The 26,996-nt window shown below is 41.6% G+C and overlaps 1 protein-coding gene across 1 annotated transcript; it reads right to left on the bottom strand.

Moving 5' to 3' along the window:
• Positions 1-788: 788 nt before the first annotated feature.
• On the bottom strand, positions 789-21,353 carry LOC143134769 (RALY RNA binding protein like). Its single transcript, XM_076295401.1, is given in 6 exon segments — positions 789-2,652; positions 2,913-3,082; positions 3,521-3,634; positions 4,182-4,390; positions 6,856-7,066; positions 21,098-21,353. Coding segments are annotated over 6 exon segments (993 nt in total). The 3' UTR covers positions 789-2,619.
• Between the last annotated feature and the right edge of the window lie 5,643 nt (positions 21,354-26,996).

The following is a 26,996-nucleotide window of genomic DNA, read 5'->3' as shown; positions in this document are numbered from 1 at the left end:
AGGCCATCTTCATCACTTGTGACAATACAGCCACCCTTTCCTTTCTGACATTCTTCTGACCCTCAAGGACACACTGTACTTAATGAATAGAAGAAAACACTTTGAGGGTGATCCCCCTGAACATAGCAATGCTTTTTGTATCTTGGTATAAAATAACGGCCATCAATAATTTAGCAGGCATGCCTTGTTTTTCTATATTTTAGGCTAATCCTGATTACCTTGCATTTCATGAGAACTGTGTGTTACTAACTGTAATGATAAGACTTTTTGTTTTTATTACTCTTGATAGACTGACTGCAGATGATTGTCAAGTCCTACAGCTTGCTTGCCATTACTGATTCTGTTATGCAAAGTAAAAGTAGCCAGCATAGAGGTCAAGTCTTGAGCATATAAGAGTCTTCAATACACAACACCTTTACAGGACACCGAAGTTCATCTTGATCATATAAAAAGTAGCATTAGGTAAGTAGCATTGTGTTCATGTTGACATCTGCCCTGGTTGCTTTCCAGTGGGAACTTAATTATAGCATGGTAATTATTTCCTTTGATTGATGGCATTTAACTTGGTGTCAGGCTTGTCTGTAATTTGTTGTACAACTATTTGAGACCTCCAAGTATGAGAAGTATGTTTATTAATGATGGAAAATGCAATATTCTGGGAAATACCACACGTATTCAAATCACCTGTGGCAGAAACAATGGCTATAGGGAACATTCTATAAGATAAAAAATAAAATGAGGTTCATAACAAAATAGCTACTGGAAAGAGTACTCACACTCAGTTATGAGGTTTGACTTTTTAATCATTAAGAGTAACAGATTATTTTCTTCAGATAATATTTCTCCTTGAAAACCCAAGAATAGGAAAAAAGACACAAGAGCAGAAAAAAAAACATCAAAACTTCAGCATAAGAAACATGGTCTTTCATTTTATGGGGTAAGCAAAACTATAATAGTAGTTGAGCACACAGTCACAGAAAAACACATCATCTGCTGTCATGAGGTTTTAAGATTTACCCCTGTAGAATAGCATGTTACCTCACTTTGGAATGTCTGGCTAGGTGAAAAAAAGATGATTTCCCCTCAATTCTTCCTCTATTCCTCATGCAGACGTAACCTGTCCCTTAATGCCTTCATGATTTTCTATGATCTAAAAAGCAAAGTGAACAGGTACAGATCACAAAGGGAATGTTAACACTATGATAATACAGCTCACAAGAAATGTTTCTGGCCTTATTTTGGTCTGTGGGTGTTTATTGATGGGTGGTTTTTCAAATAAGCCATTCTGTCTGAGTTCTGCAGGTGAGTGACATGCTAGTATCTGGGTCTCTCTCGGTCTCCACCTGGACAATAAACTGGACTGGTCAGCCAACACTGATGCACTCTACAAGAAAGGGCAGAGCAGGCTGTACTTCCTGAGGAGGCTGCGGTCCTTCAATGTGTGCAGCAAGCTCCTCAGGATGTTCTACCAGTCTGTTGTTGCCAGCGTCCTCTTCTATACAGTAGTATGCTGGGGAGGAAGCACAAGGAAGAAGGATGCGGGCGAATTGACAGGCTGGTAAGGAAAGCTGGCTCTGTAGTGGGATCTGAACTGGTGTGCATCACTTCACTATCTGACAAAAGGACCCTGAACAAACTGATCAACATCTTGGACAATGAGTGTCACCCACTCCACAGCACTATTGTTATGCAGAAGAGCCTGATCAGCTGGAGACTTCGCTCACTGCCTTGCACAACAGACAGACTGAGAAAGTAATTTGTCCCCAGGCCCATTGAACTGTTCAATGCTTCACTTAAGGGAAGAGGAGAGATAGACTTCTCTGCATAGTCTGTCTGCCTCTTCACCCCCTCCATGTTTGGATACTGTCTGTCCACTAGCCACTTTTACCACTGTCTTTCTGCCTCACTGTTTGCGTGCTATATTAGCACATTAGCACATATGCATAACCCCTCCCTCCATGCCACAGCCGAACTGTGGCCACACTTATACCTTTTCTTAAAATAGTTAAATATATAGATATATAGACTTTATTTCTGCATTGTTGCACTGTTGGACTTACTCATTTGCACTATCACCATGACCACTATCACCATTGCACTATCACCATGACACTCATTCACACAGAGCACCTTACCTTACCTTACTATGCACAGAGAATCACAGGCTCAGTCCCTGCCTCAGTCATTGCAAGCGCCTCTGATTGATTAATCACCCTATGTGGATACTGTTTTTAGAATTGATTTAGGGTAAGTGTTAGTTAGTATAATTTGTATTTTAGTATATTTAGTATATTCTTTATCTTCTACTGTCCTTATTGCTTAGTTGTGTTTTTATATTATATACTTCAATTACTTTTTCTGCTGTTAAAGAATGTGTATGTGTTGCTGCCGAGACCTTGAATTTCCCCTGGGGATCAATAAAGTATCTATCTATCTATTTAGTAACAAATACAGTGCAGGGTAAACTGCATCGAGAAAGAGTGCTGGACTCCAACACCATTTTATCTCCTTGCAATCATATGTTTTGCTTCGTATGACTCAATATAACTGATATGTGTTGTGTGGTACAATAACAAAGATTAAACTATTATGCATACACATCCAATAAACGAACCTTTTTCAAATGTCTATGTCCGATATGTGGTTCTCCACCTGTAAATAATAGAAAAATACAGCATTTATGGTTTCTCTTAGAACACTGCAAATTCCTGCAAAGGACTCTTAACATTGTCATGATGCACACCATCCTTGAGTTTCATTCTGAGAAGCCAAAATGAATTTGTTGGGCTGGGATGGATTCACTGTGGACGGTTGCACTGTGGCCCTTTACACTGATAATCCCATTAAACTAATGCATTCTCACAGCATTTAAACAACTGGGGCATTGAGGTGCGAAGAAAAACAATAATTACCATATCACTGATGCCTTCATAATCATAGTCCCTACATCTAGCATCGGCCATTTCCTCCGTCTCTCCCTCCAGGTGCCCCGGCTCCATGTCATCTCCTGAATGTTCGGCTGAGTCGGAGATGTGCTGCTTATGGAGTGACTGGTAGGCATCATCACGCTTCCTCTGTGACTCTGAGAGAAGTGGAACAGAACCAAATCAAACATTGTGAAAAGTCCAGAGAACAAAATGGTGATGTGTGTCTGAAAGAGGCAAACTCTAAAGAGATAGAGTGTGTGTCTGTGTGTGTGTGTGTGTGTGTGAGAGATAGAAAGTAAAGCAGAGAATGAAAGAAAGGAGTTAAAAATCCAAAAAGGTAAAAAATATGTGTGGGAGTGTGTGGGCAGCTCAAGCTCTATAATCAGACACCAAATTATGTGGCCAACTGTCAGAAAGCCGAGATGGCGAGAAAGTAGATGGGAGTGCAATTACAGAAGCAACAACTGCAGAGCCCGACGACAAAAAACCTGCAGCGCATGGAACAGAGTGCCCCTCTGCTTCCTGTTTCTCCATCTCAGCCTCCGAGTTCCAGCCTACAGTCCTAATGGCCGCTCCATCTCTGTCGAGCTCACCTGCATCGGTACAGTGCTGTCGCTCCATCTTCTCCAGGCGGCCCAGCAAAGAGTCCACCTTGGTCTTGATCTGAGAGAGCTCCCGCTTGATGCTCAGGAGCTGGTCCATCTTCACTGTGAGCACCAAGAAAAAAAGACAACAGAATGGGAATCAGGGTTGACATTTCACCTTTGTTGGTATAATAATAACCCACATATTCATTCTGTGATGGTGCAATTCTGATGTGCAATGAGAGCGGGCAAGGTGAATGTTGTTGTTCATGATGAGGGTGGGAGGGCATGTTATGTCTGCTCATCAAAGTACAGAGTCCAGACAAGACACGCACACAGTTCTACAACACAACTCAAGCTTCATTTTTATTTTAAATGAGACAAATTGGTACATTCAGATGATCAAAAGTTTGAGGCATAATGAACTGGAACGGTGTTTGTTGGGATTTGGGAATGACATGATCAAAGAAAGAATGGCAGGACTGAACCAGACGACTAAAAAACATAATGTTTACAGCATCAAAGAAACGGTTTACTAACACAACTTGCATCTTATTGCCAGTTGCTTATGGCGAAGCAGCAGGCCACCAGTGCAGCAGCGATGGGTAAAAACAGAGAGATGAGGGGACTGGCTGGGTGATTCACATCTGGCACACAGTGCTAGACCTACGCCTGGGGGGCACGTCTGTGGAGCCACAGCTCAACTGTTTCAAAGGAGAGGAGGCAGAGGAAGAGGTAGAGGAGGATGAGGAGGAGGAAGAAGTCCTGGAAGGGAGAGATGTTTTCACCCGCCGCACAGAGGGAGCCACCAAACGAGTGCGCTTGACGGGGATCACTGCCCGAGGGTGGAGCGCCAGCCGCCTGTGGAAGTCAAATAATCTGTCGGAGGTAGAGAGAGGAATGGGGGTGGGGGACAGCGCTTTGGTGGGATGGACAAGCATACAAAAAACAGAGCCGTCACATTCACACTCAGGGTGAAGGGATTTCAAACATCGCCACTGCGAATGCAGAAATATTCTGCCTTTGGGTTTGGCCAATAGCTGAAAATATTATTAAGGCAGTTAGACACAGGCAGTTCTGTCATAACACTTGATGGCATTTGACACAAGTGAGGAGGGGCTATTTAATTACCTCATAAATAGCAAGTCAGAGCCCTCTTTGTTTAATACAGAACAAATCAGCTTAAGAGTGACCACAGATACATTGAAATATGAGCTTGCTGTGATGCGCTGCAGTTAACATTATCATGATCTACCTACTCATTTGACCCTACGGTGAAATTCCAAGAAAGGGAATGACTAAAATGCTATTTCTTTCCGCTTTCAAAAGTTGTTACACAACTGACCCTGTGGCATTAGCATTCACAGACCGACGACAGATTTAGTTTCCTGGGAGCTGCATGAAAGGCCACTTTAAATAAGAAGCGAGAAAACAAACGCATGAAAGTGCCAAATGGAAGATGGATGTCTTTGTTATGCCTGGTCTATTACTGCCCTGGGGCCAATCTGACTCTATGCTGCTGCCTTGCAGGGACAGGGTTTGTGTCATTAGCCAGGGCAGAGGGAGGACTGTGGCAGGAGGTACAAATGTAGTGGGCTAGGCTGCGTCAGCCTGAGAACGGTCCAGCTGTCAAGAGCCACTTTGTTACAGTTATGTGTAAAATGCAGAAAAAATACAGGGCTTGATGAAAAAATTAGCATCATAATTACTGACAACAATATTAAAAGTGCCATTCAAATGACCATAACAGGTGGTAGCTGATCAGTAGAGTAAAATAATAAGTAGGCTAACTGCTTATCACAGTGCCAGGTAATCCACCCTTATAAAAAAAACCTAAAAATTAAAGTCCATAAGTAGAGTTATGTGTAATAAAGTGGAATGACACAGGAACAAATTGAACACGTTAAGAAAAGGCAGTAAGGAAGGAGCTGGAATCTATTAGTAGTTAGAGAGTAATTATCCCTCCTATCTGTGCAAATTAATATAAGCTGAGTTTGTACATATTGATGGGCTGTAAAAAGGTTTTTTGTTACCAAGGTGTCACACAAGAAGCATGATGGATAAAAGCAAAGAGCTCCCAAGACCTTCGCAACCTTATTATTGCAAAACATATCAATGGAACTGGTTACAGATGCATTTCAAGACTTCAGAATCTTACAGTAAGCAATGGGGCCATTATCTGCAAGCGGAAGGAACATCACTGCATCATCAATCGACCATGCAAAGCATCTCCTCGCAAGATTTCTGACCAGGGAGGAGTCAGCATAACCATTTATGGCAAATATGCCACACGTATAAGGCGGCTTAATATGCCCTATACACACCTATTAGTCCAAATGAAAAATAGGGAATGGCTGAAGCTGTACTAATTGCCTTGATTCATTCATGAAATTGTATTACTGGAACTAATAACTTATTTCGGCATGGGGCCACTGCTTTTAAAATTGCTTTCTACTCTTACAAGATTATTCATCCCCTTAAAAAACCACCCCGGGTGCATATTAATAATGCTGAAGGGTAACAGTGCTATAAAATGAATAGCCATGGCTGTGTGATGGAGGTGCTTTAGTCCTTTTACCGTGTGCCATTTAAATGTTCCTTCCCAGGAAGAGACAGTGAAAAAAGAACCTCATAGAGGTTATAGACATAAAAGGAGAGTACTGTACATGGCATACATAATTCACAAGTCTGGCAAAGCAACTTTATTTACATACCACCTTGTATTTATATAGGACCTTTAGCACTACAGACAAAGTGCATTAGAAATGATCAAAAGGAAAGACAATTCAAAATAACATAAAAATGAAAGAATAATAAAAACATCAAAAGCAAATAAATAATAGGATACAGAAAATAAAAGCAGTAAAGCTGTGTCTTAAATTGAGCTGAACGCTTGGTCAAATAGAAAAGGTTTCGAGCCTGGATTTAAAATTGTCTATTGTGGAGGCCCTTCTAATGCCCTCTGACAACTTATTATGACAGCCGCACTAGCTACAGACAATCAGACATCATTACCTCATCATTACCTTAGGCTTAGGCAGGACTAATTCTTTCCTAATGATCCAAGAGATCCGCTCAGTACATAAGATTGCATTATATCAGATATACTCTGGGCATAAACATTAAATGATGTATAAATTAGTAGACTAACAGAAACTTAAGTCTATCCGGTAAAATACTTGTAGCCAGTGTAAGGATTTAAGAATGAACGTGTTGTGAAATAATTAGGAATATTTAAGAAACACTATCATATTTGTTTATCACCAAACCCAACCTTGGAAAAATTATTCAAATTTTCATGGACCTAGAGTATAACCAAGCAATCTTACACATGGATTACACACCTGTTGTAGAAGTCATCCGTGTAGTAGTCATAGTCAAAGTCATACCCACTGTGAAGACAAAACAAAGCTAAATAAATGGTCAAGAAAATGCATTCAAACCTGCCTTCCATAAGGATGAGTCATGCTTTATCTCACCTGTACAAAGAGGGTAGTGGTCGTTTGGACCCTATCTTGGCCCTATAAGGTCTGGGCTCTCCAGCCATGTTAATGTCTGTCAGGGGGGGAAAAATATGGCAACTTTACTTTCTCAACTAAGGAAATATTCATCCAGCATCTGCTTTCACCCAAAATAGCTGTGAAGGCTGTTGTGTGTACATAAAAATCTAATAAGCGATGATTGGTTAAACAGCCTCATATAGGCTATATTGGCAATATGGTTATCAGTACTGGCTGACTGAAATCACTTTATCGGTCAGATGTAAATGATCCTGGCTGCCATCCCACTTACTGCATAACACGCCATCAAACTCATTTTATTCACTGTAGCCTAATATAGAGCAAGTTAAGTATCAAACAAAATAATTGACGTCAGATCACAGGGCTGCTTTGAGATCACACAGAAACAGCCAAATAATGTTCTAAAAAGATCCCCTTCCAAAATGCCTCAACACAGAGCACTATGGGAGACTTGTCCTTAAAAGCTTGTTAACGCATAGCTCATAGTACCCAAGCTTGAGTGGAGCAAACATCAACATTCATTAGAGAGGAACTTTTGAATATGTCTGTGAGGGACTGAGACGGCCACCTAAAATTATCACTATGGTTTGTAGACATCATGATGAGAGAACGAGTTTGAAACTGTAAAACATGTATTAATATAACCTCAACCAAGTTGAGACCATAATCAAGTAATATACTACTCCTATCTAACATACTTTTATAACATTTTAAATAAGACCAGAATTCCCCCTTGTGCGCTCTGTATCCCAATGTCTCTCTGTGTCGCTCTGTGTCTCACTGTGGATGGGCGAAGCCTGTTTGAAAAAAAGCATTGGCCTTGCAGCTGCAGAGATAAAGACGTCATCGGAGGCGGGCTCTACTCAAAACAGCTAGTAAGAGAGCAAACGAGTGAACGATATGTAACCCATGAACGATGTGTGACCTGTGTTCACTGTATAAACCCCTGAACTTTGTATAAACCTCTGAACTACGGTGAAAAGTTCGTACCCTTGGCAGCAACAGTGCTGACTTGCAAAGATAAGATCGAACAACGATCCTTTCATAACGCCACCTGTGGGTTCGAAGTTGCCAAATGTTGTGTCAGCATCTAAGGAGTGGTAAATATTGGTGTTTAACAATTGTTCGGGAGTGCAATCGTGCAATCGTGCAATCCAGTCAGGCTTTTCGCTATGTAGTCATTAAAGAAGCACTATGCAGGTCTGGTTATTCCTTCGCTGTTTTCTGGGTTTTTGTCGGATTTGGGCTCGCATTTTTCACTACACAGCTCTCCCTGCAGCTTCGGTAGCAAGTGACTGCTACTGTACGCTAAACCCCCACTAGCTAGTGAGCTAGCCATCAAGAAACCAACCTAAACACATACAGGGCTCACAATAAAAGAGGGACTATCAAACCACATTACAAAGACGAAGTTCACCCAAGGGAGGCTACTTACAATTTCAACAGCAACAAAGCCAAGTTGGCGTCCATTTTGCAGTCTTCAGAGTCTCTCACTTGACGCCAAAGCTCGCCCTATGTTCACTCGAAACTACAATCTGACTACATTTTCAAGGCGCGATTGGATACTTTCACTGAGTCACATCCGGATTTACCCGGACCGGGTCCTGAAAGTTGCATATTCGTTTTTTCCGCGGAGAAGCGGGGAGATGAACCACCCACCAAATGACCCAGAAAGTGTTGTAGAACCATCAGAACGACTCTCAACCTGCATAATTAAGGTCATTTTTGCTAAAATTGTTGCATAGTGCTTCTTTAAAGGAATTTTGCACGGAACTCGGTGTACTGCCTGTTGCTCCTTCTTTTTGGGATAAGTTTTTGACTTCAGCACTTATAATGGTGCATTTTTGTTACGTTGTAGACAAGATATTTTGACTTAATTTCTGGCCCGAGTTTGAATATCTGATACGACACACCCCATGTGTAGGGAGGAGCACCACTAGATAAGGAGGTGATGGTGTTGGGAGAGAGTAGCTGGAGACAGCAGCTCAGTACAAACATAGGAATTTAGTGTCCTGACTAAGTCAGGATGCACAAAAGAAACCCAGACATACAGACTGGGCAACAATTTACCCGCTCACTTGGCAGATGATTTTATCAAAAGAAACGTACAAAATGAGGATTAAAATTAAAACAACATTAAAGACCCAGGGGATAATAAAAACTACTTTACACAAACACCACAAGACTACCAGAGAATGAGAGTGCAGATATTCAAGTACTAGTCAAAGTGTAGTGGACTAGTACTTGAGGTGGAAGGTGGTGGAAGGCCAAGGAGGTATAGGGAAGTGCATGGTAAGTGTATATTAGGTGTGCCAGGAGAAGAGGTAATCTCAGAAGAGTTAGGTCTTGGAGATACAAAGGGATGCCCCTGCTCAGGTAGCACTTGGTAGGTCGTTCCATCATCAGGGAACTACAAATGAAAATAGTCTGGACTGGCTTGTGTGTAGGTGGCAGTGCTAGATGACATTCGTCGGAGGAACGCAGCAGACGAAGGCTAGCATGAGACTTTATGAGAGCATTTAAGTAGATTGTGTCATTGCAAACTGATAATATTTCAAATAAAGGTTTTCATAACTATCTTTGGTACATTGGTCAGTTTATTGCCTAGTTAGCTCTTACTAGGAACAGACAAGGAACAGAATGTCCATACAATTTCACAAAATCACACTGATAACCAAAACCGTTCAGATTTCCTTATTATGAATTGAGAAACAAATCACATTTTAATGTTTTAACTGAAATGAACAAAGGGTGTGGTAAAAATCTATAATTAAAGAAAACAACTCACCAGGAATGAATGTACTGTAGGTAGTTGTACATGTAAAGCTACATTTTATTCATGAACCATGAATGAACTTTTGAACCAAAAGTCAAAAAACAACTTAACAAATTAGTCAAAAAACAACTTAACAAATTAAAAAGCTCACAACGTTAAGTCACACACATGTATTAGGTTACAACAACAAACAAAATAACAGTAATTCCAGTTCCTCTATGTTATCGGGGCAAATGTGTACCACAAATTCATATTCATGGAAGAAGTATCTCACTGCACGATGTCCCTACAGTCTGTTTCATATTTTATTCTGTTCCAATGAGCAAAGTTTTTACCACCAACGCAAAAACATATGGGCAGATATCAGCATCATTCTTCAGCTTCCAGGAGTCTCACATTTTGTATGCAGCGTTTGTATCAGTGCTAGACTTTTCCACCCTTCTGCCTGGCTCAACACACACACACACACACACACACACAAACTCACACACACACACACCAACAGAGACACACAATAAACAGTGTGTGCCAGGGTGCCAAGTTGCAACCATGCAAGCCAGGGTATTTTTGAAGGTCAATGATAAGAGAGAGAGAGAGAAAGAAAGAGAGAGAGAAAGAGTTTGACAGACAGCAGAATTGAAAGTGGATGCTTTACAACAATTACTGGCCCTTTCTGGCTGCACTCTGCTCACTACAGGAGGAAACAAATGATGGAGTTGAGAAATGGAAGAAAGGATTAGGCACCTTTGGCAGAACAGGACACTTAACTTCCCTAAGTGCGACAACTACGCAGCACACAGTGCTGCCATTTCCTCTCTGGCCCATTAACACTGTTCTAAATATGAACTCAATCACACTGAAGGTCTTGTCACGAGGACTGGGCAAGGACACTCATGTGATGCCGTGCTTTAGGAACTATGCACAGACAGAGATGAAGACAGATAGTGATTTGATGATCTGATGAGTATAGTGTGACAGAGAAACAATGGGAGAGATGAGGCTAGTCAGACTGTTTCTGCATGGAAATTTCCACTGACTCATTCAACCATCAAGGGATATACTGTGTGTGTCATCTGCCTTAATTAGCCCATCACTACATCTATAAAATCTCATTCTTGTATGAAAAACTTTGGTTTACCAGATATGCTCCTCGGTGCTGAAATCAAACAAACTTTAAATGTTCTCCTCAGCTCATTAGTTGACACAGATGGGCTACATGCTATCTACAAATTAGGAGTCTATGCTCATCAACACTGACAAAACTGACTGCCCTACAATCTCCACCAGAACTCTTCTGTTCATATTAAATCTGTGGGATCCATTCATTGTGGGGTAATGCAACTGGCAAACAGCAAAAAATACCAGCAATTGAATTACAGCCTCAACCCCCTCTGAGGGTCCTTGTGATCAGTTGGTGTAAAATTAGGGATTGATGATTATTTCAGAGCAGGTGAAAGCACATTAGGGGTCTCTGTATAGCAGCTCCTCACGATGCTTGTAAATTATCAAAGCATATTCAGAGGGACTGCAACACTGACAGTCCCAAAGCCAATGCTCTTACAGCAATACAGGCACTCAATAGCACTCAATACCCACAAGCTCTCTGTATTATGTGTGTGTGTGTGTGTGTGTTTCTGCATGTGTATGTGGCATACCTGTACATACACTCATATGTAAATGTGAAAGGTGCACACATGCACATTACAAGTAAACAAGTAAGATGGGAATGACATAAACCCTGAAAAGAAAAATAATTCCATCCCCTGATAGCCTCTGACAAAGTAAATTAAGAAAGTGTAACCAGTGAGGGTTAAAGCGGTGTAACTGTCAGCACGACTGGCCAAATCTCAGCAGGACTTGTCGCTTTGTGTCTTTCCACTGAGCCCTATACATGCCAACAAAGATTGAAAAGCTAATGGCAAGGGCACCATTGACAGTTTTTTGACAGCAGCACAACCACAGTATTGCTGTCACCTTTGATGTTCCCAGAGTCACCGCTTCTGTGACTGAGCCACAGTGCTGTGAGGGGACAAATTTTCAAAATGTTGAAAAAATGTCTTGGAAATCTTGTTCCCTGATTTTCAGAGGTTACACATGGTGTAGTGAGAACTATCCTAGAAACAACATGTACTTTGAGGTAAAATCTGTTTACATCTGTTTACTGAACTACCAATAATCAGTCAAACACTAGGTAACAAAAAATTGGCACTGCATTTGACAAATATGGAATCTTCTTGAAACTACCTCTTGTTCACACCTGTATGTATTCATGCTAAGCACAGTGTCCTACAAAATCCTACAAAAGATGCAAGAATCTGCATTTACAGCACTTCCCCCAACCTGGCTTGTGCAAAATTCAGAATTTTACAATTGGCCTCCATTCAATTCATGAATTGGAATTTGATTTGAATGATCTCCACCCCACAGGAAGTTCAATTGGAATTGGAATGTCAGAAAGTTCTTTCATGTCAATTCAATTCCAATAGCTTGGACCTAAACTCCATATTGCTTGTTTAAAGCAACACTAAAGCACTTTTCCTCTGTTGCACGCATGCTATTTGTTTATTTAGCACTGGCTTTGCAAATAACATGTCCACAGACACGGCAGAGTATGTTGCATGATTTAATGAAAGTATGATGTATTGCGACATCAGAAGCAAGTCAAATTTGTAGTTTCTTATGTCTCATTCCATTCGAACTACAGATCTGCTACCCGATCTGGGAAACTTACATAGAGCGGTCATAACCGATATGAGGGCCGCAAAGCGAATGTAGAAGTGCCATTCACCCTGTTACGAGTTGATGAACCACTGAAACAATTTTGGAAACATTATATTAAGGTACAAAAAACTCTTTGGTGTTGCTTTAAGCCTCAGGTGCAATAAACAGTAAATGGATAAAGGGGGGCAAAACCACTGGTAAGATTCACTATATACAGGTCTGAAATTACAAGGTTATGTGATGGCACAAAGAGATGCTGGTGTTTTTGATTTGCATTGTATCTGAGCTCATTTCAGATACACTGAAGAGGTGTTAAATCCATTGTGCTGTAAAGGGGATTTCCGAGAGTGACCAATCAACTACAAGCCCATTTAACATTACATGCACAGTTGGCTGACGGCAGTCGTAAATGGGCTGCTTGTTGTACCCAGGATCCAAAACGGTGCCCCACATGCAATGCCAGTAGCCTAAATGCCCTACCAAAGAACCAATCAACCTCCATGCGCAACAAACAGAATCACCAACAGAGGATATCAAGTAGGCTCCTTCTTTCATCAGTGTTTCATTGAATGCCTACAACACCACCAGAAGCCTAGTGTCTGGCGTCCCCGACCCACCCTTCCTCCACCCTCATGATGGGTTCTCCAACAACAACCATTCTAAATAAACTTTTTTCCCTTGAGCAAATGACTTTTTATATACGACACTGGAGTATAACCAGTTGCTACATAGAGACTATGCAAGAGTGTGAGGTCTTCTTGGGCATCATGTAACCAGTATATACTTGTTGGGAAGTCTGTACTGTATCTCAAGATGCTTCAGCTCATTGCTTCCAGATGTCTTTGTGGGTGGCCCTGTGATGTCCTTTGTCTCTGGTGTCCCTAAATGAGCCCTGAATAATACCACTAAACAGTTGCACACAGAACTTGTTCGGAAGCAAACCATATAAGGAGTAGTGTGACAATCCAGTACAACATTGTGCTCTCCTACCCAAGGTCATATTGGGTACAAAGACTATCTGGACCTTTTCTGATGAAGGAGACTCTAGTCTACATGGACTTATAGGCACCTAGTGACCTTCAAAACCATATATCTATTGGCTATTTTGACGCATATAGGGTATAGCATTGCAAATTAGGTCACATTTAAAAAAAAAAAAACACATTGTGAGGTTTTAATGTTTTACCCATGCATTACATATGAAATTACACCATAAATACCATAATTATGCAGACATTCAGAATTGTTTTGCTGAGTAGCTAAAATGAAAAAAGACTGCAGAATGATACTGCCAGATTCTGCATTGACAAAGTGATCAATGCAACATCTTAGAGCCAAAGACAAAGACCAGGTATTTTGAGGAGAATATTCAATGAGTACTAAAAACATCACTCTAAAACTCTATGCAATTGCACTGTACTGCACAGTATAAGTACAGTATAATTTTGATAGAATGCAGTATGCAAGCATGGCTTATGGAACATTTTCTCAATTGTAAACCATGTCTGTCTGATAGACTAACTGCATAAATGGCACAGTTGCTGGCCAAGTTGATTAAATCTATAATCTGTCTGTATCAGTCTGTTGCAACTGGCAAACAAACTTCTAGCAGTTATGGAAAACGACAGTTTCCTCTGGATCTGAGGGAACAAAGAACACTGTCCATAATATCCCATCCCATATGCCTAATTTATATCCAGTTGATATCTCCTCCAGTCATATCTCTTTGATCATGATGTAACCAAGACATCAGAGCATGCAACAGTCTAAAACAAAGTCCTGAGGGAGGTCTGTCATACCCACTAACGGTGACCATCAATTCGCGCTATGCCGTTTGGGAGAGGTTCGATAAGTTCAAGCTTCTGAAATGTCTTATAATGCCCTATATGTAATAAAAAAAAAATAATAATAAAAAAAATGAGCTAATAAATTGTGAGCCGGCTGAATTCTAGCCTAGACTCTGACTCCTGTCCTGAGACTTCACAAACAGAAACACCTGCAGGTAAAATACAGTATGCAACTACATTGCAATCGACAGTGCATTATTATAGGTTAATTCTAGCCGGCCTAGGCTACTGGTCAGATTGTCGAGGATCTACTGAACAGACACCAATGCGTAATTTGGGCAAAGAGAAGGAAAAAACTCTGACATAAATTGTGTCCACACCCACACGAATGTCATTTCGACATTATAAAGCTTTAAACAGCTCTAAACTAATATTGTTTTCTAAACATTCAAAGCACATTTAAATAATTCAAAAACTTTATCAGCAATGACTTAGTAACCGCAGCAACCGAATTAACTATCTACTAAAAATATGAATTGTCTTTTTCTATTCATAACGTAGCCTACTTTTTACACAAAAAAGAAAGAAAAAAATCATTAATTTACTGGAAGCTTGGCATCATCATTCAATTAGGCTTTATTTGACATCACAATACTCACGTCGCTGATTTCGACGCTTGCCTTTATACATGGTGGTATGGTACTTGTCCAGTTTCATGCGTTTCGTCGGAACGGACCTCTTCCTACCCTTTTGAATAAAGTATTTGCGCTCAGCTGCTAAGGTAAGACACTCCAGGCCATACCACTTTGGTCCCATTCAGGGGGATGCTGTTTTAAACCCACAGGCGTAGAATCGTGTTTTGGACTCCTCCAGGCTGCATTAAACTAACTGATATATGTATGAACTATTGTCATTTACTTGACATGAATTCAATTTCTTCATGACCACATTTGTGTCATTAATGGGGGCAACAGAAAATAGTTTCGATTAGAAGTAGTGACCTAACTACCAAAAACCTTGCTAACACCAATAGCAGTAGGCCTACAGCTGTTTCTGCATAGTAGACTACTATCATACAATGTATTTCAGGAATATTGATGTGCTATGAAGGCTTTTACGTTTTTACTGGGTGCTTTGTCCTATACCACAGAGCTAGGCTAAACAGCCAGGATGGCTTATTGGACTGACCAGTTTGTATCATTCACATAACTATTTAATATCAAATATTAATCTGAAGATGATTTGAAAAAAATGTTGACTATAAATACAGACCTCAGAAAGTGTTAAATTGATGCATAATTTTTACTTTACCCATGGCAGGGTATTGAGTGCCATCTAGTGTTTGAATGAGTAATTCACAGGTGCACAGTTGCATATTACAGTCATTTGTTTATATAATCATATCCTGTTTTTTGGAAATTAATTTAGCACATATAATAGAGATACACATGCTAAATATGTGCCATACTTATTCCACGACTAAATGGCACAAAGATTTGTAGTTCTCCAAACTGTACATCCTTCGCCTCTACAAATAATAATATCTATTTCATTCTTATAAATTATTAACAATGAACAGTCTATCCCACAGCTGAATTTTAGCCTATATTTCTCCTCTCTTCCTTGATAGTTAACCTCTGAAAATCTCTGTCTCTATCTTTCTTTCATTGTCAAGTCAAGTCAAGTCAAGTCAAGTCAAGTCTTTATTTTTGCCATTTGCTCAGGTACAACGTACAGGCGCATTGGAATGCTTGTGCAGATCACTCATATATAAAGAGACAAAAACACTCATTAAACATTCACTCAATTAAAAATCCACTACTAAAAAACAATAAAAGTGCAATAGTGCCAGCTTGTCCCCCTGGGATTACACAGCAAGATGAAGTGGTATGTGTGTGTGTGCGCGCGCGTGAGAGCGTGTCCGCACATGTCAAAATGTGTCAAGTCCGCGTCTGAGGTGGGGTAAACCAGATACAATGTCCTTCCTTAGCCAGCAGTCTAGTGGCTGCTGGGTATAAGCTATTTTGAAAACGTGGTGTATTTGCCCTTATGCTCTCTGGTCTATGATGTCTCAGCACACGATCCGAGTTTCTCCACCTAAACAGAGAGTGACTGGGGTGATGTGGGTCCTGGAGAATTGATTTAATTTTGTTCCTGCAGTGGTCTGTGTGGGAGTCTATGGAGGGGGAGCTCTGTCCCTGTGATCCTCGTTGCTGTTTTAATAATCCTCTGGAGGGCCTTCTTTTCCTTTACTGTAGTGTTGCCATACCACACAGTAATGCCCTTTGTGAGGACACTTTCTACCAACCCCCTGTAGACCTGGGTGAGCGGCTGGCAGCTCAGGCCAGTCTTTTTCAGGGACCTGATAAAATACATCCTCTGCTGAGCCTTTTTCACAGTGGCTGTGGTGTTCTCTGACCAGCTGAGAGTGTTGGTGATATGCAGGCCCAGGAACTTGAAGTTGTGAACACGCTCCACCACAGCACCTTTAATTACCAGGGGTTGTGGGGGGTAGCTTTCTTCCAGAAATCAATAACTAGTTCCTTAGTCTTGTCTGTGTTTAGGACAATGCAGTTTTCCTCCCCATAGGCCAGTATTTTATCCACCTGCTGCCTGTACTGCGTTTCATCACCTCCCCTAATGAGCCCCAGGATGGATGTGTCATCTGCAGATTTTTATATCTGGCAGAGTTTATGTGAAGATAGACAGTCATGGGTATATAGTGTAAACAGTCTTGGGCTGAGGCAGCAGCCCTGAGGGGTCCCAGTGCTGATGGTCAGTGCTGTTGTTGATAGCTGTAGCCTACCGCGGCGAGCCAGGCACCGTAATCTCCGCTCTGTACCTCCTCGCCTTCCGCGTTTCCTCCTCGGGCGGTGAACTCCAGGATAGTGCGCTGCCGGCGTCCTCTCTGTATTGGGCCGCAGTTCCGGGAATGCAAGGAGTTGAAGTTGGTTGAAATCCACCCCATAGCTGACTTGTCTCAAATGCAGAAGTGTTTCCCTGTCATATGTGTGTCTAACCGCATTCAATCCGGGAAAAAGTAGAGTAAACACACACATACCAAACAAAGTAAACTATGACTGAGAGAGAGCCACGTCGTGGCACCGTGAGGAGCGCCATTGTCCCACAATGAGCTCCAATATATAAAGAGCAACATTTTAAACAGGTCTGAGCTCAAAGCAGTGTTTCACAAAATTGTCTCACCTTCTAATAAATAATCATTCTGTTCCAAATTATGGAAACTAATTCCAAATAATTCCATTTCTGTCCCTAAGAAGCCCAGAGCAACAAAGCTCAATGATTTTAGACCAGTTGTGCTGAACAATATCCCATGCAAATGTATGGAGAGTCATGGTCAATCATCTTTTAACATCTCTCAGTGAATGGCTTGACCCACTTCAGTTTGCGTATAAGAAGGGCCAGGGTACTGGCGACGCAACACTGACACTAATGAACCTGGTTATAACACCTGCAGCAGCCTAAGAGTTATGCCAGACTCTTCTTTGTCGATTTTACCTCAGCTTTTAAATTGCATGCAGAAACATATCTTAATTAAAAGACTATGATATTAATATCAACAGTTATTCAACAGTGGATCAATGAATTCCTCACAGACCATCCACAGAGGGGTGGAATGGCATTATCTCTAAAACTGTTCTCCTGAATACAGGAGCACCTCTAGGCTGTGTGCTTTCACCTATTCTCTTTATACACAAACAAAATCCAAATGATGAGCTACCTGCCACTTGTACAAATACACTGATGACATGGTGCTGGTTGGTCTTATGTAGGCAGGGAATACAGTCAATCAGTCTACATATTTTCACTCTACTGGAGAGCTTGCTAAATTGTGTGATGGCAGTGCCCCTTTTATAGATGAAAAGAAGACCTGGAACTGGTCCATCACAACGGCTGTCAGGATTTACCCCCTGCTGTGAGTCATGGTCAGCCTGTAGAGGATGTAGAGGAATTTCAATATTTAGGAATCTAAACAGAACACATTTTTTTTTTTAAAGCAATGCAGCGCCTATATCTGACCAGAAAACTGGATTCATATGCAATGAGCAACACTATTTTAGGTAACCCATTCACCAGACATGTTTGATATATCAGAGGATGCTGATGATTAAAAACAACATGATTATTGCACGGATGCCCATTGGACTGGTTACACTAAAAGGCCACTCAAAAATGTGCTGTATGTATTATATTTTGAATGTTCTGCCTTGAGTGGCCTTGAGTGAAAGCTGTACGTCACTCCACAACAATGCAGTGCACATGCAATACCAACTACAGACACAGCCTGGTGCTAAAACACCACAAGTGGTGAATTTCAAGCTCCTTTTCTGAACTGTGCTCATCATGAATTGATGCCAGCCAACCATTTGTATTAATGTATGATTTGTGTTAAGATTCAGTGTTTAGCTTGCTAAATTCCTTCTTTATTTATGTATGTATGCATGTATATATGTATGCATGTATGTACTGTGTATATGTATTAACTTATGTATTTATTTATTTGAGAGGAGGGGGAAGCTTGAGTATTTGCCGGGATGCAACCTGTGGTTCTGTTTAGACTGACCTGCCACTGTAATTCTTTCCGCAAACCACAGAGCATCTGAAAGACATATTGGACAAAGACATGGATAAAAAATATGAAGACTTTGCATTGTCCTGGTATCCTAAAGGGGACTTCACATTACACGTGGCATGCGCTTCGATCGCCTGCTCTTGGTTGAAATAATGTCCCAAAGATTTTTGTTATGCTTGCCACCAGGCTCAGCGCAAAACACCTATCATCATGGCTGAACTTCACCTGTGGCACACGCAAGAGTGGCTTAGCGGCAAAATGTGGCTTGCGCTGCGCTTTGCTCGCCACAGTGGCAGACCAGTTCTTGCGCTGCGCTCTGCTCGCCGCAGTGGCAGACCAGTTCTTGCGCGCGCAAGCCATGGGTTTCATAGCGCAGCGCTGCCGTTAGCATGTTGAATGTGAACCCCGCTTAAGGAGTTGCTCCCGAATGTTTCATGCACTTTGTTTTATCTCTTCATGCAATTCATTTTCAGTGTGGAGGCTCCTGGTCAATCTGACACATGTGGATGCAGAATGATGCTCTGACCCTGCCTGCCACTATCAAACTGACTGAAGCAAAACCGACTGCCTGAGTCTGTCCTGGAGAAATGAAAATGCACTGAAGCAGTAAAGCCGCTATCCACCTGGCACCTACAACATCAACATGATGGCGCACCCACATAGACCCACAGGTTGTAGTAGCCCCTTCACAGCTAAAAGCTCTGTTGCATTTGATTGTGTGGCTTGTGGCTTGAGGCTATGCTTAATATTTGCACTCCCACCATCTACAGATGACTCACCTAAAGCTATCAGTGCTCAGAAAAGTGTTCTACTTGACTCATGCCAGAAATTAGAGGCCAAAACATATTCCTAATGGAAAGAAAGCTGGACAAAAAAAATGCCCCCCCCCCCGATCTCTACTCCATATTTCAACAGGGTTACAGAGCTGAGAGGCTTTTTATTTTCCGTAAAGGAGGGGCAAATCTGATCAATAAATAATAGTGGGGATTTGCTGAGAAGCTTATGGCAGCCTGAATGTGATGCACCTTGAATGCATCATCTCACCAACCCCTCCATCCCCCGCCTCCCTTAGTGTCCATTCATGTAGTAGAGATACATCCCCACAGAGCGCCATACCTAACATACAGGTGGGCTCAGTGCCATTAGATTTCATTCATTTGTTTCCATTCAGTACAACTTCTCTTCAGGTACATTCATATGTTAGGTCATTTGAAAGCATTTGATAACAAGTAAAGGGTTTTTCTATGACTTTGGCTGAACAGAGGTACAAATGGGCAGTGTAGCGATTTGGCGTTGCGGTCAAGCTGCAGGATTAGCGTCCTGGAGACCCGGGTTCATGACTGGGTGGGGTCACTGCTCTCTCCCTTCGCTACAGGCAGTGGTGTTTGTGGATTATCATCAGTGAATAAACAATTGAGTCACTAATTGTACCCCTAGAATACACACTATATATGGGAGGCGGGAAGGAAAACGCCTACTCAAGACCCATGCAGCAAATCTACCCCCTACTTACCTAAGCAAAGTAGGGCAGACAGCAAGCAAACTATTACAGTGGGGGGCACTGACAGCAGGCAGGTGTGATGGTTACATGGGCACTGTTCAACAGGTCATCTTCACAAAGTCATAAATCTCAACCTGTTGAACTCATATTTTCAGCCAATGGCAGAGTGTTGCATACGCAGAACAGGGGCAGTCACACTTCATAATACCTCATAAAGGGGGGCAGCCGTGGCCTACTGGTTAGCGCTTCAGACTTATAACTGGAGAGTTGCCGGCTCGAACCCCGACCGGTAGGAACGGATGAAGTGCCCTTGAGCAAGGCACCCAACCCCTCACTGCTTCCCGAGCGCCGCTGTAGCAGGCAGCTCACTGTGTCGGGATTAGTGTGTGCTGTGTGTTCACTGTGTGCTGTGTGTGTTTCACTAATTCACGGATTGGGATAAATGCAGAGACCAAATTTCCCTCACGGGATCAAAAGAGTATATACTTATACTTATACTCATAAATGCATTCACACAGCCCTTTACATGGCAAGTTTACATTAACATTAAGTTGTTTAGATATTTAGAGCCGCAAGTGAACTCTGGTGACAATCATCTACTTTGGGAGTGCATCAGTTAAATAGAGAATCAAATCAAATACAGAAAGATGTATACATTTGGTCAGAAGTAACACCAAAGTAAACTTTACCCAGAGGCTGTCCAGCGATGACCCTAGAATTCTCCCCAGCAACTGCAGAACGGGCGTTTCTCTCATTGGCATACTGAACAAAAGCATAGCCCTTGTGCACTGAGCAGCCGATGATCTTGCCATATTTGGCAAAGATGACCTCAATGTCTGTCTTCTTGACCACTGCTGTGTTGAGGTTGCCGATGAAGACTCTGGAGTTGAGTGAGCGCGGGTCAGTCTTGTTGGTCACGTTGCTGGTCTGAGTTTTACCGGTCATCCTCCTCAGCCTGCCGGCCTAATGGTCATGCACACACAAATAAACAAACACACAGTCAAAAAAAGGTATTAAGTAAGAGTCCACACACACATAGAAACACATGAGTAGACTTCATTGAGCTAAACTGAGATCCTCATTTCTGAACATTGCCCCCATAATAGACAAAAAACCATATTGATAATAAAAACATTTCCCTTTCTTCACAACATGCAAACCCCAAGTGGCTGTATATGGAACTAAAATGTAACTTGTATTATTGTTTGCCACAATGAGGACTTCTGTAAAAATGGCCTCACCAATCTGAACACACTTTACATACTGTAGACACTGAAAAAAGATGTTTCTAACTGTTTCCAAGACGCAGGTACAATCGCTGTGAGGATTGAGAGCTTGCTATAACAAGTGGATTTCCAAACCCGACCTCTTGGACTAAGCCACTTCATTTTCCACTTCTTTAATCTTTACTTAAACATCTAGAAAACTCTCCAGAGAGTGTACTGATGTTGGACTAAAGTCCATTCATTCATTCCACCGTTATTTATTCTTGTAAGTTCATTGAGGGTAGTCCTCATTTTTAGTAATGCCAAGATTACAGTAACAATAATACAACAACAGAAATAGTAGGCAATAGTTATAGTGAAATGTACAAAATAGCCACAACAGAAATCATTAAAAAAATTAAAACAGGTGTGGCTCACCACCAATCAATAATTTGTTAGTTGAGTGGCCAATCAATAGAATGAAAAGAATAGCAGAGCATTTGACAGGTGCTCTTGTTCAAATGACATGTTCACAAAACATCATCCATGGAAGACTACAATGCTAACATTGATTTCATTAGACAAATGTAAATATGTAAGTTCTCCAAAACTTTCAATGAATTTACTGATTTTTAAAAAAAAAAATCAGGCCTGAAAAATGGGCATTACATGACCATGGGAACCCTGAATATTGGTATACATGGAGGAAATACAAGACGTTAACCTGCTCAAATGAGTCTGTAGAAAATTACAGTAAGATTATAAGTAACTGAATTTTAAAAAAAATGGAAACTGACTTGCACATAATCACAAGCAAGGAAATGTCAATGTTTCCCTTATTTTAGATGTGCATTTCCAAGACACTAACAACTAATTTATCTCTCTCTCTCTCTCTCTCCTTCATGCACACACACACACACACACACACACAGTGCACACACATGTACAGTATGCATGCCCACAGCATGCACAAACACAAACAAACACTTGCACACGCACACACACACACACACACACACAAATGATATGAAGTCCGCCTCCTCTCCACTCATGAAGTCAGTGACTCATAATGACCTCGCTCTTCCATGTGGTAACAGCAATAACCTTCTCTCTCTTTGTAGAGCTGTGACAAGTGTGACAGAACAAACACCATGCTGACATTTCAATTCTCTCTACTCTCTCCCTCTTTTCTCCTGCTTCACCTATCTATACAGCCTCAACACAATCTCAACAAAACTGCATGAACATCTCTCTCTCTCCTCTCTCTCTCTCGCTCTCTCTCTCTATATGTGTGTGTGTGTGTGTGTGCGTGTATGTGTGTTTGTGCTCAAATGATATCTGTCTAAAGGTAGATCATGCACGTTTTCCTCATATGATCATATTGTATATACATTTAGGCAAAACCCACTCCCCACACCTAAACTTGTATGCATTTTATTTCCTCATGTGATGTCATAGTGTTACTGCAGCACATTACTGTAAGACATTAAGGTTTGAACACACTCACTCACCCTCATCAAAACTTCCTTTCAACTCCAAGGGTTTTCATTATTTGCTGAATTACACCCAGCAGGAGCACTGTAAAATGATTTATATGAGGTGTGGACCTCAAACTGTTCCTAATATGCTGAAAGGAATTATGACTACCTCCATTACAATTATTTTCTGTGCTGACCCATTTAATTCCATTATAAGTTGCTATGCGTTTCAAATATGGACTGTTTTCGCAAGAGGTTTTCAAGTAGATATTTTAAAATACGCTATTTTCGGTGAAGACATCAATAGATGATTGAGTATAAAACTACCAGTGTTGAGCATTTTCCCATTTACAGACCTAATTTAGCATTTTTCCACCCTACAGTACCTCCATACCTGGCCCTAATACCTCACAATGTTAATGTATGTTTTCATTATTATTGCAAAGACACAATTAAACAGTCTCTTTGACCATTGCTCTCGCGCAAGTCTCCATTCCACCAATGAGTTGGCCTGCAGCCCAGTGAGGTCCATCAGTGGAGGTCTATGGGAATTACTAACATGATTTGCTGTTTCTATTTCTTATCAGGCAGGGGGTTGGCATGCACTCCCTCATACTTCCATTCAGGCTTTATAGTCACGATAAATGAGTTTTTACCACATACGGCAGCTGCAGCGCTATGAAGGACTATGTGTTACAATGTAAATCAAGTGATTGTACCGTCCAATAAAACTGACCACAAGCGCTTTCATCTGACAATCCTAAGTCTTTGGCACTTTCACAGGAGCTGAGAGAGAGGTCCTCCACCACTGTAAAGTTAAGGATAATAAAAAAGTGGCGCTCAGCAGTATTTCACTAATGAAAGCAACGCGCCATTAGTGAGACAGAACCAGTCTTCTTGAGGCTTGATTTCCAAAGCTCAGAGGAGAAAGTGGAGAACAAAAGTTCAAAGTGATCCGTACAATATTTATGAGGCTAGTGAACCTCAAAGCCGATTCCATCGGCCTGACATGACTCAAGGCAAAGCATGAATGTGAGCATTCTGTTCCTCAGGTTCAGTGCATTCACACTCACTTCACTGCTGCACATGGGCGGGGGGGGGGGGGGGGGGGGGGTGTTTGCACGTCTTGAAAAAGTCCAATATTTTTCTTTGTGGTCAGCCAGCACTCACAGGGCTACTGCTTTCTTAAGGCTGCTTTTTTCTTTCCTCAGGATCACACAAAAGAATTCTATTGGTGTTCACACATTTCTGTGCCGTGCGTTTCTGCGCCGTCCGTCTCAGCAGCTGTCAGAAGCTTTGTACTTGTACTGTCAGTATCCTTGCACTGTGTACACAGAGGCGTGAGCACAGTAAGCACTTTAGAGCAGCCTCCACTCCAGGCTGGGCTTCTTCTTTCATGATCAGCAGAAAAGAAGAAAAAAAACATCACGAGGCACCTTTGACATAGTGTTCGTGGCACTGCAACCATAAGGGTTGGATACAGGGTGAGGCCAGAGTTGCTGCAGCGGGCTTCGCCATGCCAGGGTACAGGTCAAAGTTCAAGAGTACCTTAAATGTTAGATACTCTGTAAATGTTAGGAGGCTTTTACATACTTGTAGGTTTACAAGACTTCTTTGGAGTGTCACTGAAATTTGTCCACTGGTTTCGCTTGCCTAAAGTGCACCTTGACATACGATTAGATAGATAGATAGATAGATATACTTTATTGATCTCTAGGGGAAATTCAAGGTCACAGTAGCATATAGACAACACACACACACATTCAATAACAGCAGAAAAAGTAATTAAAAGTATATAATATAAAAAACACAACTAAGCAATAAGGACTGTAGAAGATAAAGAATATACTAAATATACAAAATACAAGAGAAAAGTAATTTCAAAATACAAATTATACTAAATAAAACTGAATCTAAATCAATTCTAAAAAACAGTATCCACACATGATTTGAAGTAATGCTGCAGGATGTGGTGAGGGGGGCGTTTTCATAGATCCCTCCATTTCTCCTGGGCACTGTGTGATCCATAAGGATCATAAAAAGAGCTCAGATAACATGCTCAATCCGCACTGTATTGATGCTTTTTTCAATCAATCACATTTCAGAGTGGTAATGCTTTTTCAGTGCAGTAATGCTTTTCCCCCGTCTCCAATATTACATTTTAGTCGTAGTTTACAGAGCTTTGCTTAATGAGCAACAGTGTATTTTAGGCCTGAGGCCTATTCCACTGGCTCAGGCTCTAACATGGAGCGCAGTTCCCACACACCTGTCACCGCTGCCTTATACTCAACTCCTCACATCATCCCTGTCACCGCTGCCCTATACTCTACTCCTCACATCATCCCTGTCTCCATCTGCCCATCTGGTTCCACTCCTGACGAGAGTTCATCCATAAACATGACTCGCTGCATGACATGACTCGCTGCATGACATGACTCACTGCATGACATGACTCGCGGCTGACGCGGGTGTGGGAAAAGCTGACTTGGTGAGGCTCTCGTGGGATATGCGCCTAGAGGCTCCACGGCCTCAGATTTCTGGAGCAGGCTTCAATGAGTCGGTGAAACTGGGCCTGGGGAAATGAGTAAATAGAGATCCCTTAATAGACCTTTACATCAGTAAACCATAGAGGTTTTTATATTAAAAACCCACATTCAGCATGGCTGGCAACACAGCATTATTGCATGAGCAAGAGGCCTTTACAGTGTTTTTTTTTCAGTTTCAGTAAAACCAAAAGGTATCGTATGGAACTGTGGAATTCTTGTTTGTAGCTACTGCACTAGGCCATCAATACCAGCATTTTCTCTCTCTCGCACACAGGCTCACACACGCGCTGCAGACAGCAACTATAAATATGGCCCCGGCTGAGGATGGGCGGTTCAATTTATAACGGTTGTGCTGGAGACCGCTCCGAAACAGGAAGAGCTGTGCCAACGCCTATACATCACCAGCCCAGCTCAGCAGAGCCACCGCACTGGGCTCCCACATCATATTAATACACCCATTACTCCACAGCCCAGAAAACCTACACCCCACTCGTAAGGAGGAGGACAAAGCTGAAAATAATACAGCCGAAATGACTCTCGGGCAGCGAGAATATGAATAACGTCTGGACAGAGTCGTGTCCAGAAGTGAGAATGAGTCGGTGAAACTGGGCCTGGGGACATGAGTAAACAGAGATCCCTTGATAGACCTTTACATCAGTAAACCATAGAGGTTTATCAAACAACCTGGGTTAATAACAAATGTAATAACGACATGATGGTAATTCCATAAACCATTTGATTGAGCAAGTTAGTGCAAGAGCTTCTATAGTGAAACAAATACATAAGACAGACATGGTGTGAGAGACATACATGTACAGCATGTTCTTGAACACACACTGTCACATAGAACCCTTTTTAAAGTGCTTAGCTGTAGACGTATACTATGTGAGGGTATGAGATAAGTGTGGCTAGCCTAAAAAATCAAGTCAATCAGTATCTTTTACTCTCTTCTGCATTTCAGTGTTGTTTTTAGTCTACTCTCTTCCTTTGAAATAAACTACAGAGCACATCCAAGGTAACTTGGCAAACTTCTCCACAGAAACACAAAACCTGTGTGAGGCTAATGACCTTGCACATTCTCATATGTCAGTCTTGACTCAGAATCTCACACCGCAATCCTCCACTCTGCAAAACCGTGTGACTCCAGGGACAATAGCGCCGACTTTGCCTGGGATCCTGCTTGTGTGTGCTGATAGTGGGTGTGTCCATGTGTAATGAGGAAAGAAGCATCACGCACTTGGGTATGATGAGAACCTCAGTCCTCCTTATCTTGGCCCATTCTCGTCTTAAGAGCATGACGTGGAACATGTGCTGAAATATTGAGAGAGCTTGTAATCAGCTAAATGAATAAGTCTCCTA

This window comes from Alosa pseudoharengus, unplaced genomic scaffold (genome assembly GCF_046254945.1).
Source record: "Alosa pseudoharengus isolate Yale_2024_CS ecotype anadromous, Long Island Sound unplaced genomic scaffold, YU_APseudo_1.1 YU_APseudo_1.1_scf_2, whole genome shotgun sequence".
Classification (NCBI taxonomy): Eukaryota; Metazoa; Chordata; class Actinopteri; order Clupeiformes; family Clupeidae; genus Alosa; species Alosa pseudoharengus.
This window is presented reverse-complemented; position numbering and strand designations above follow the sequence as displayed.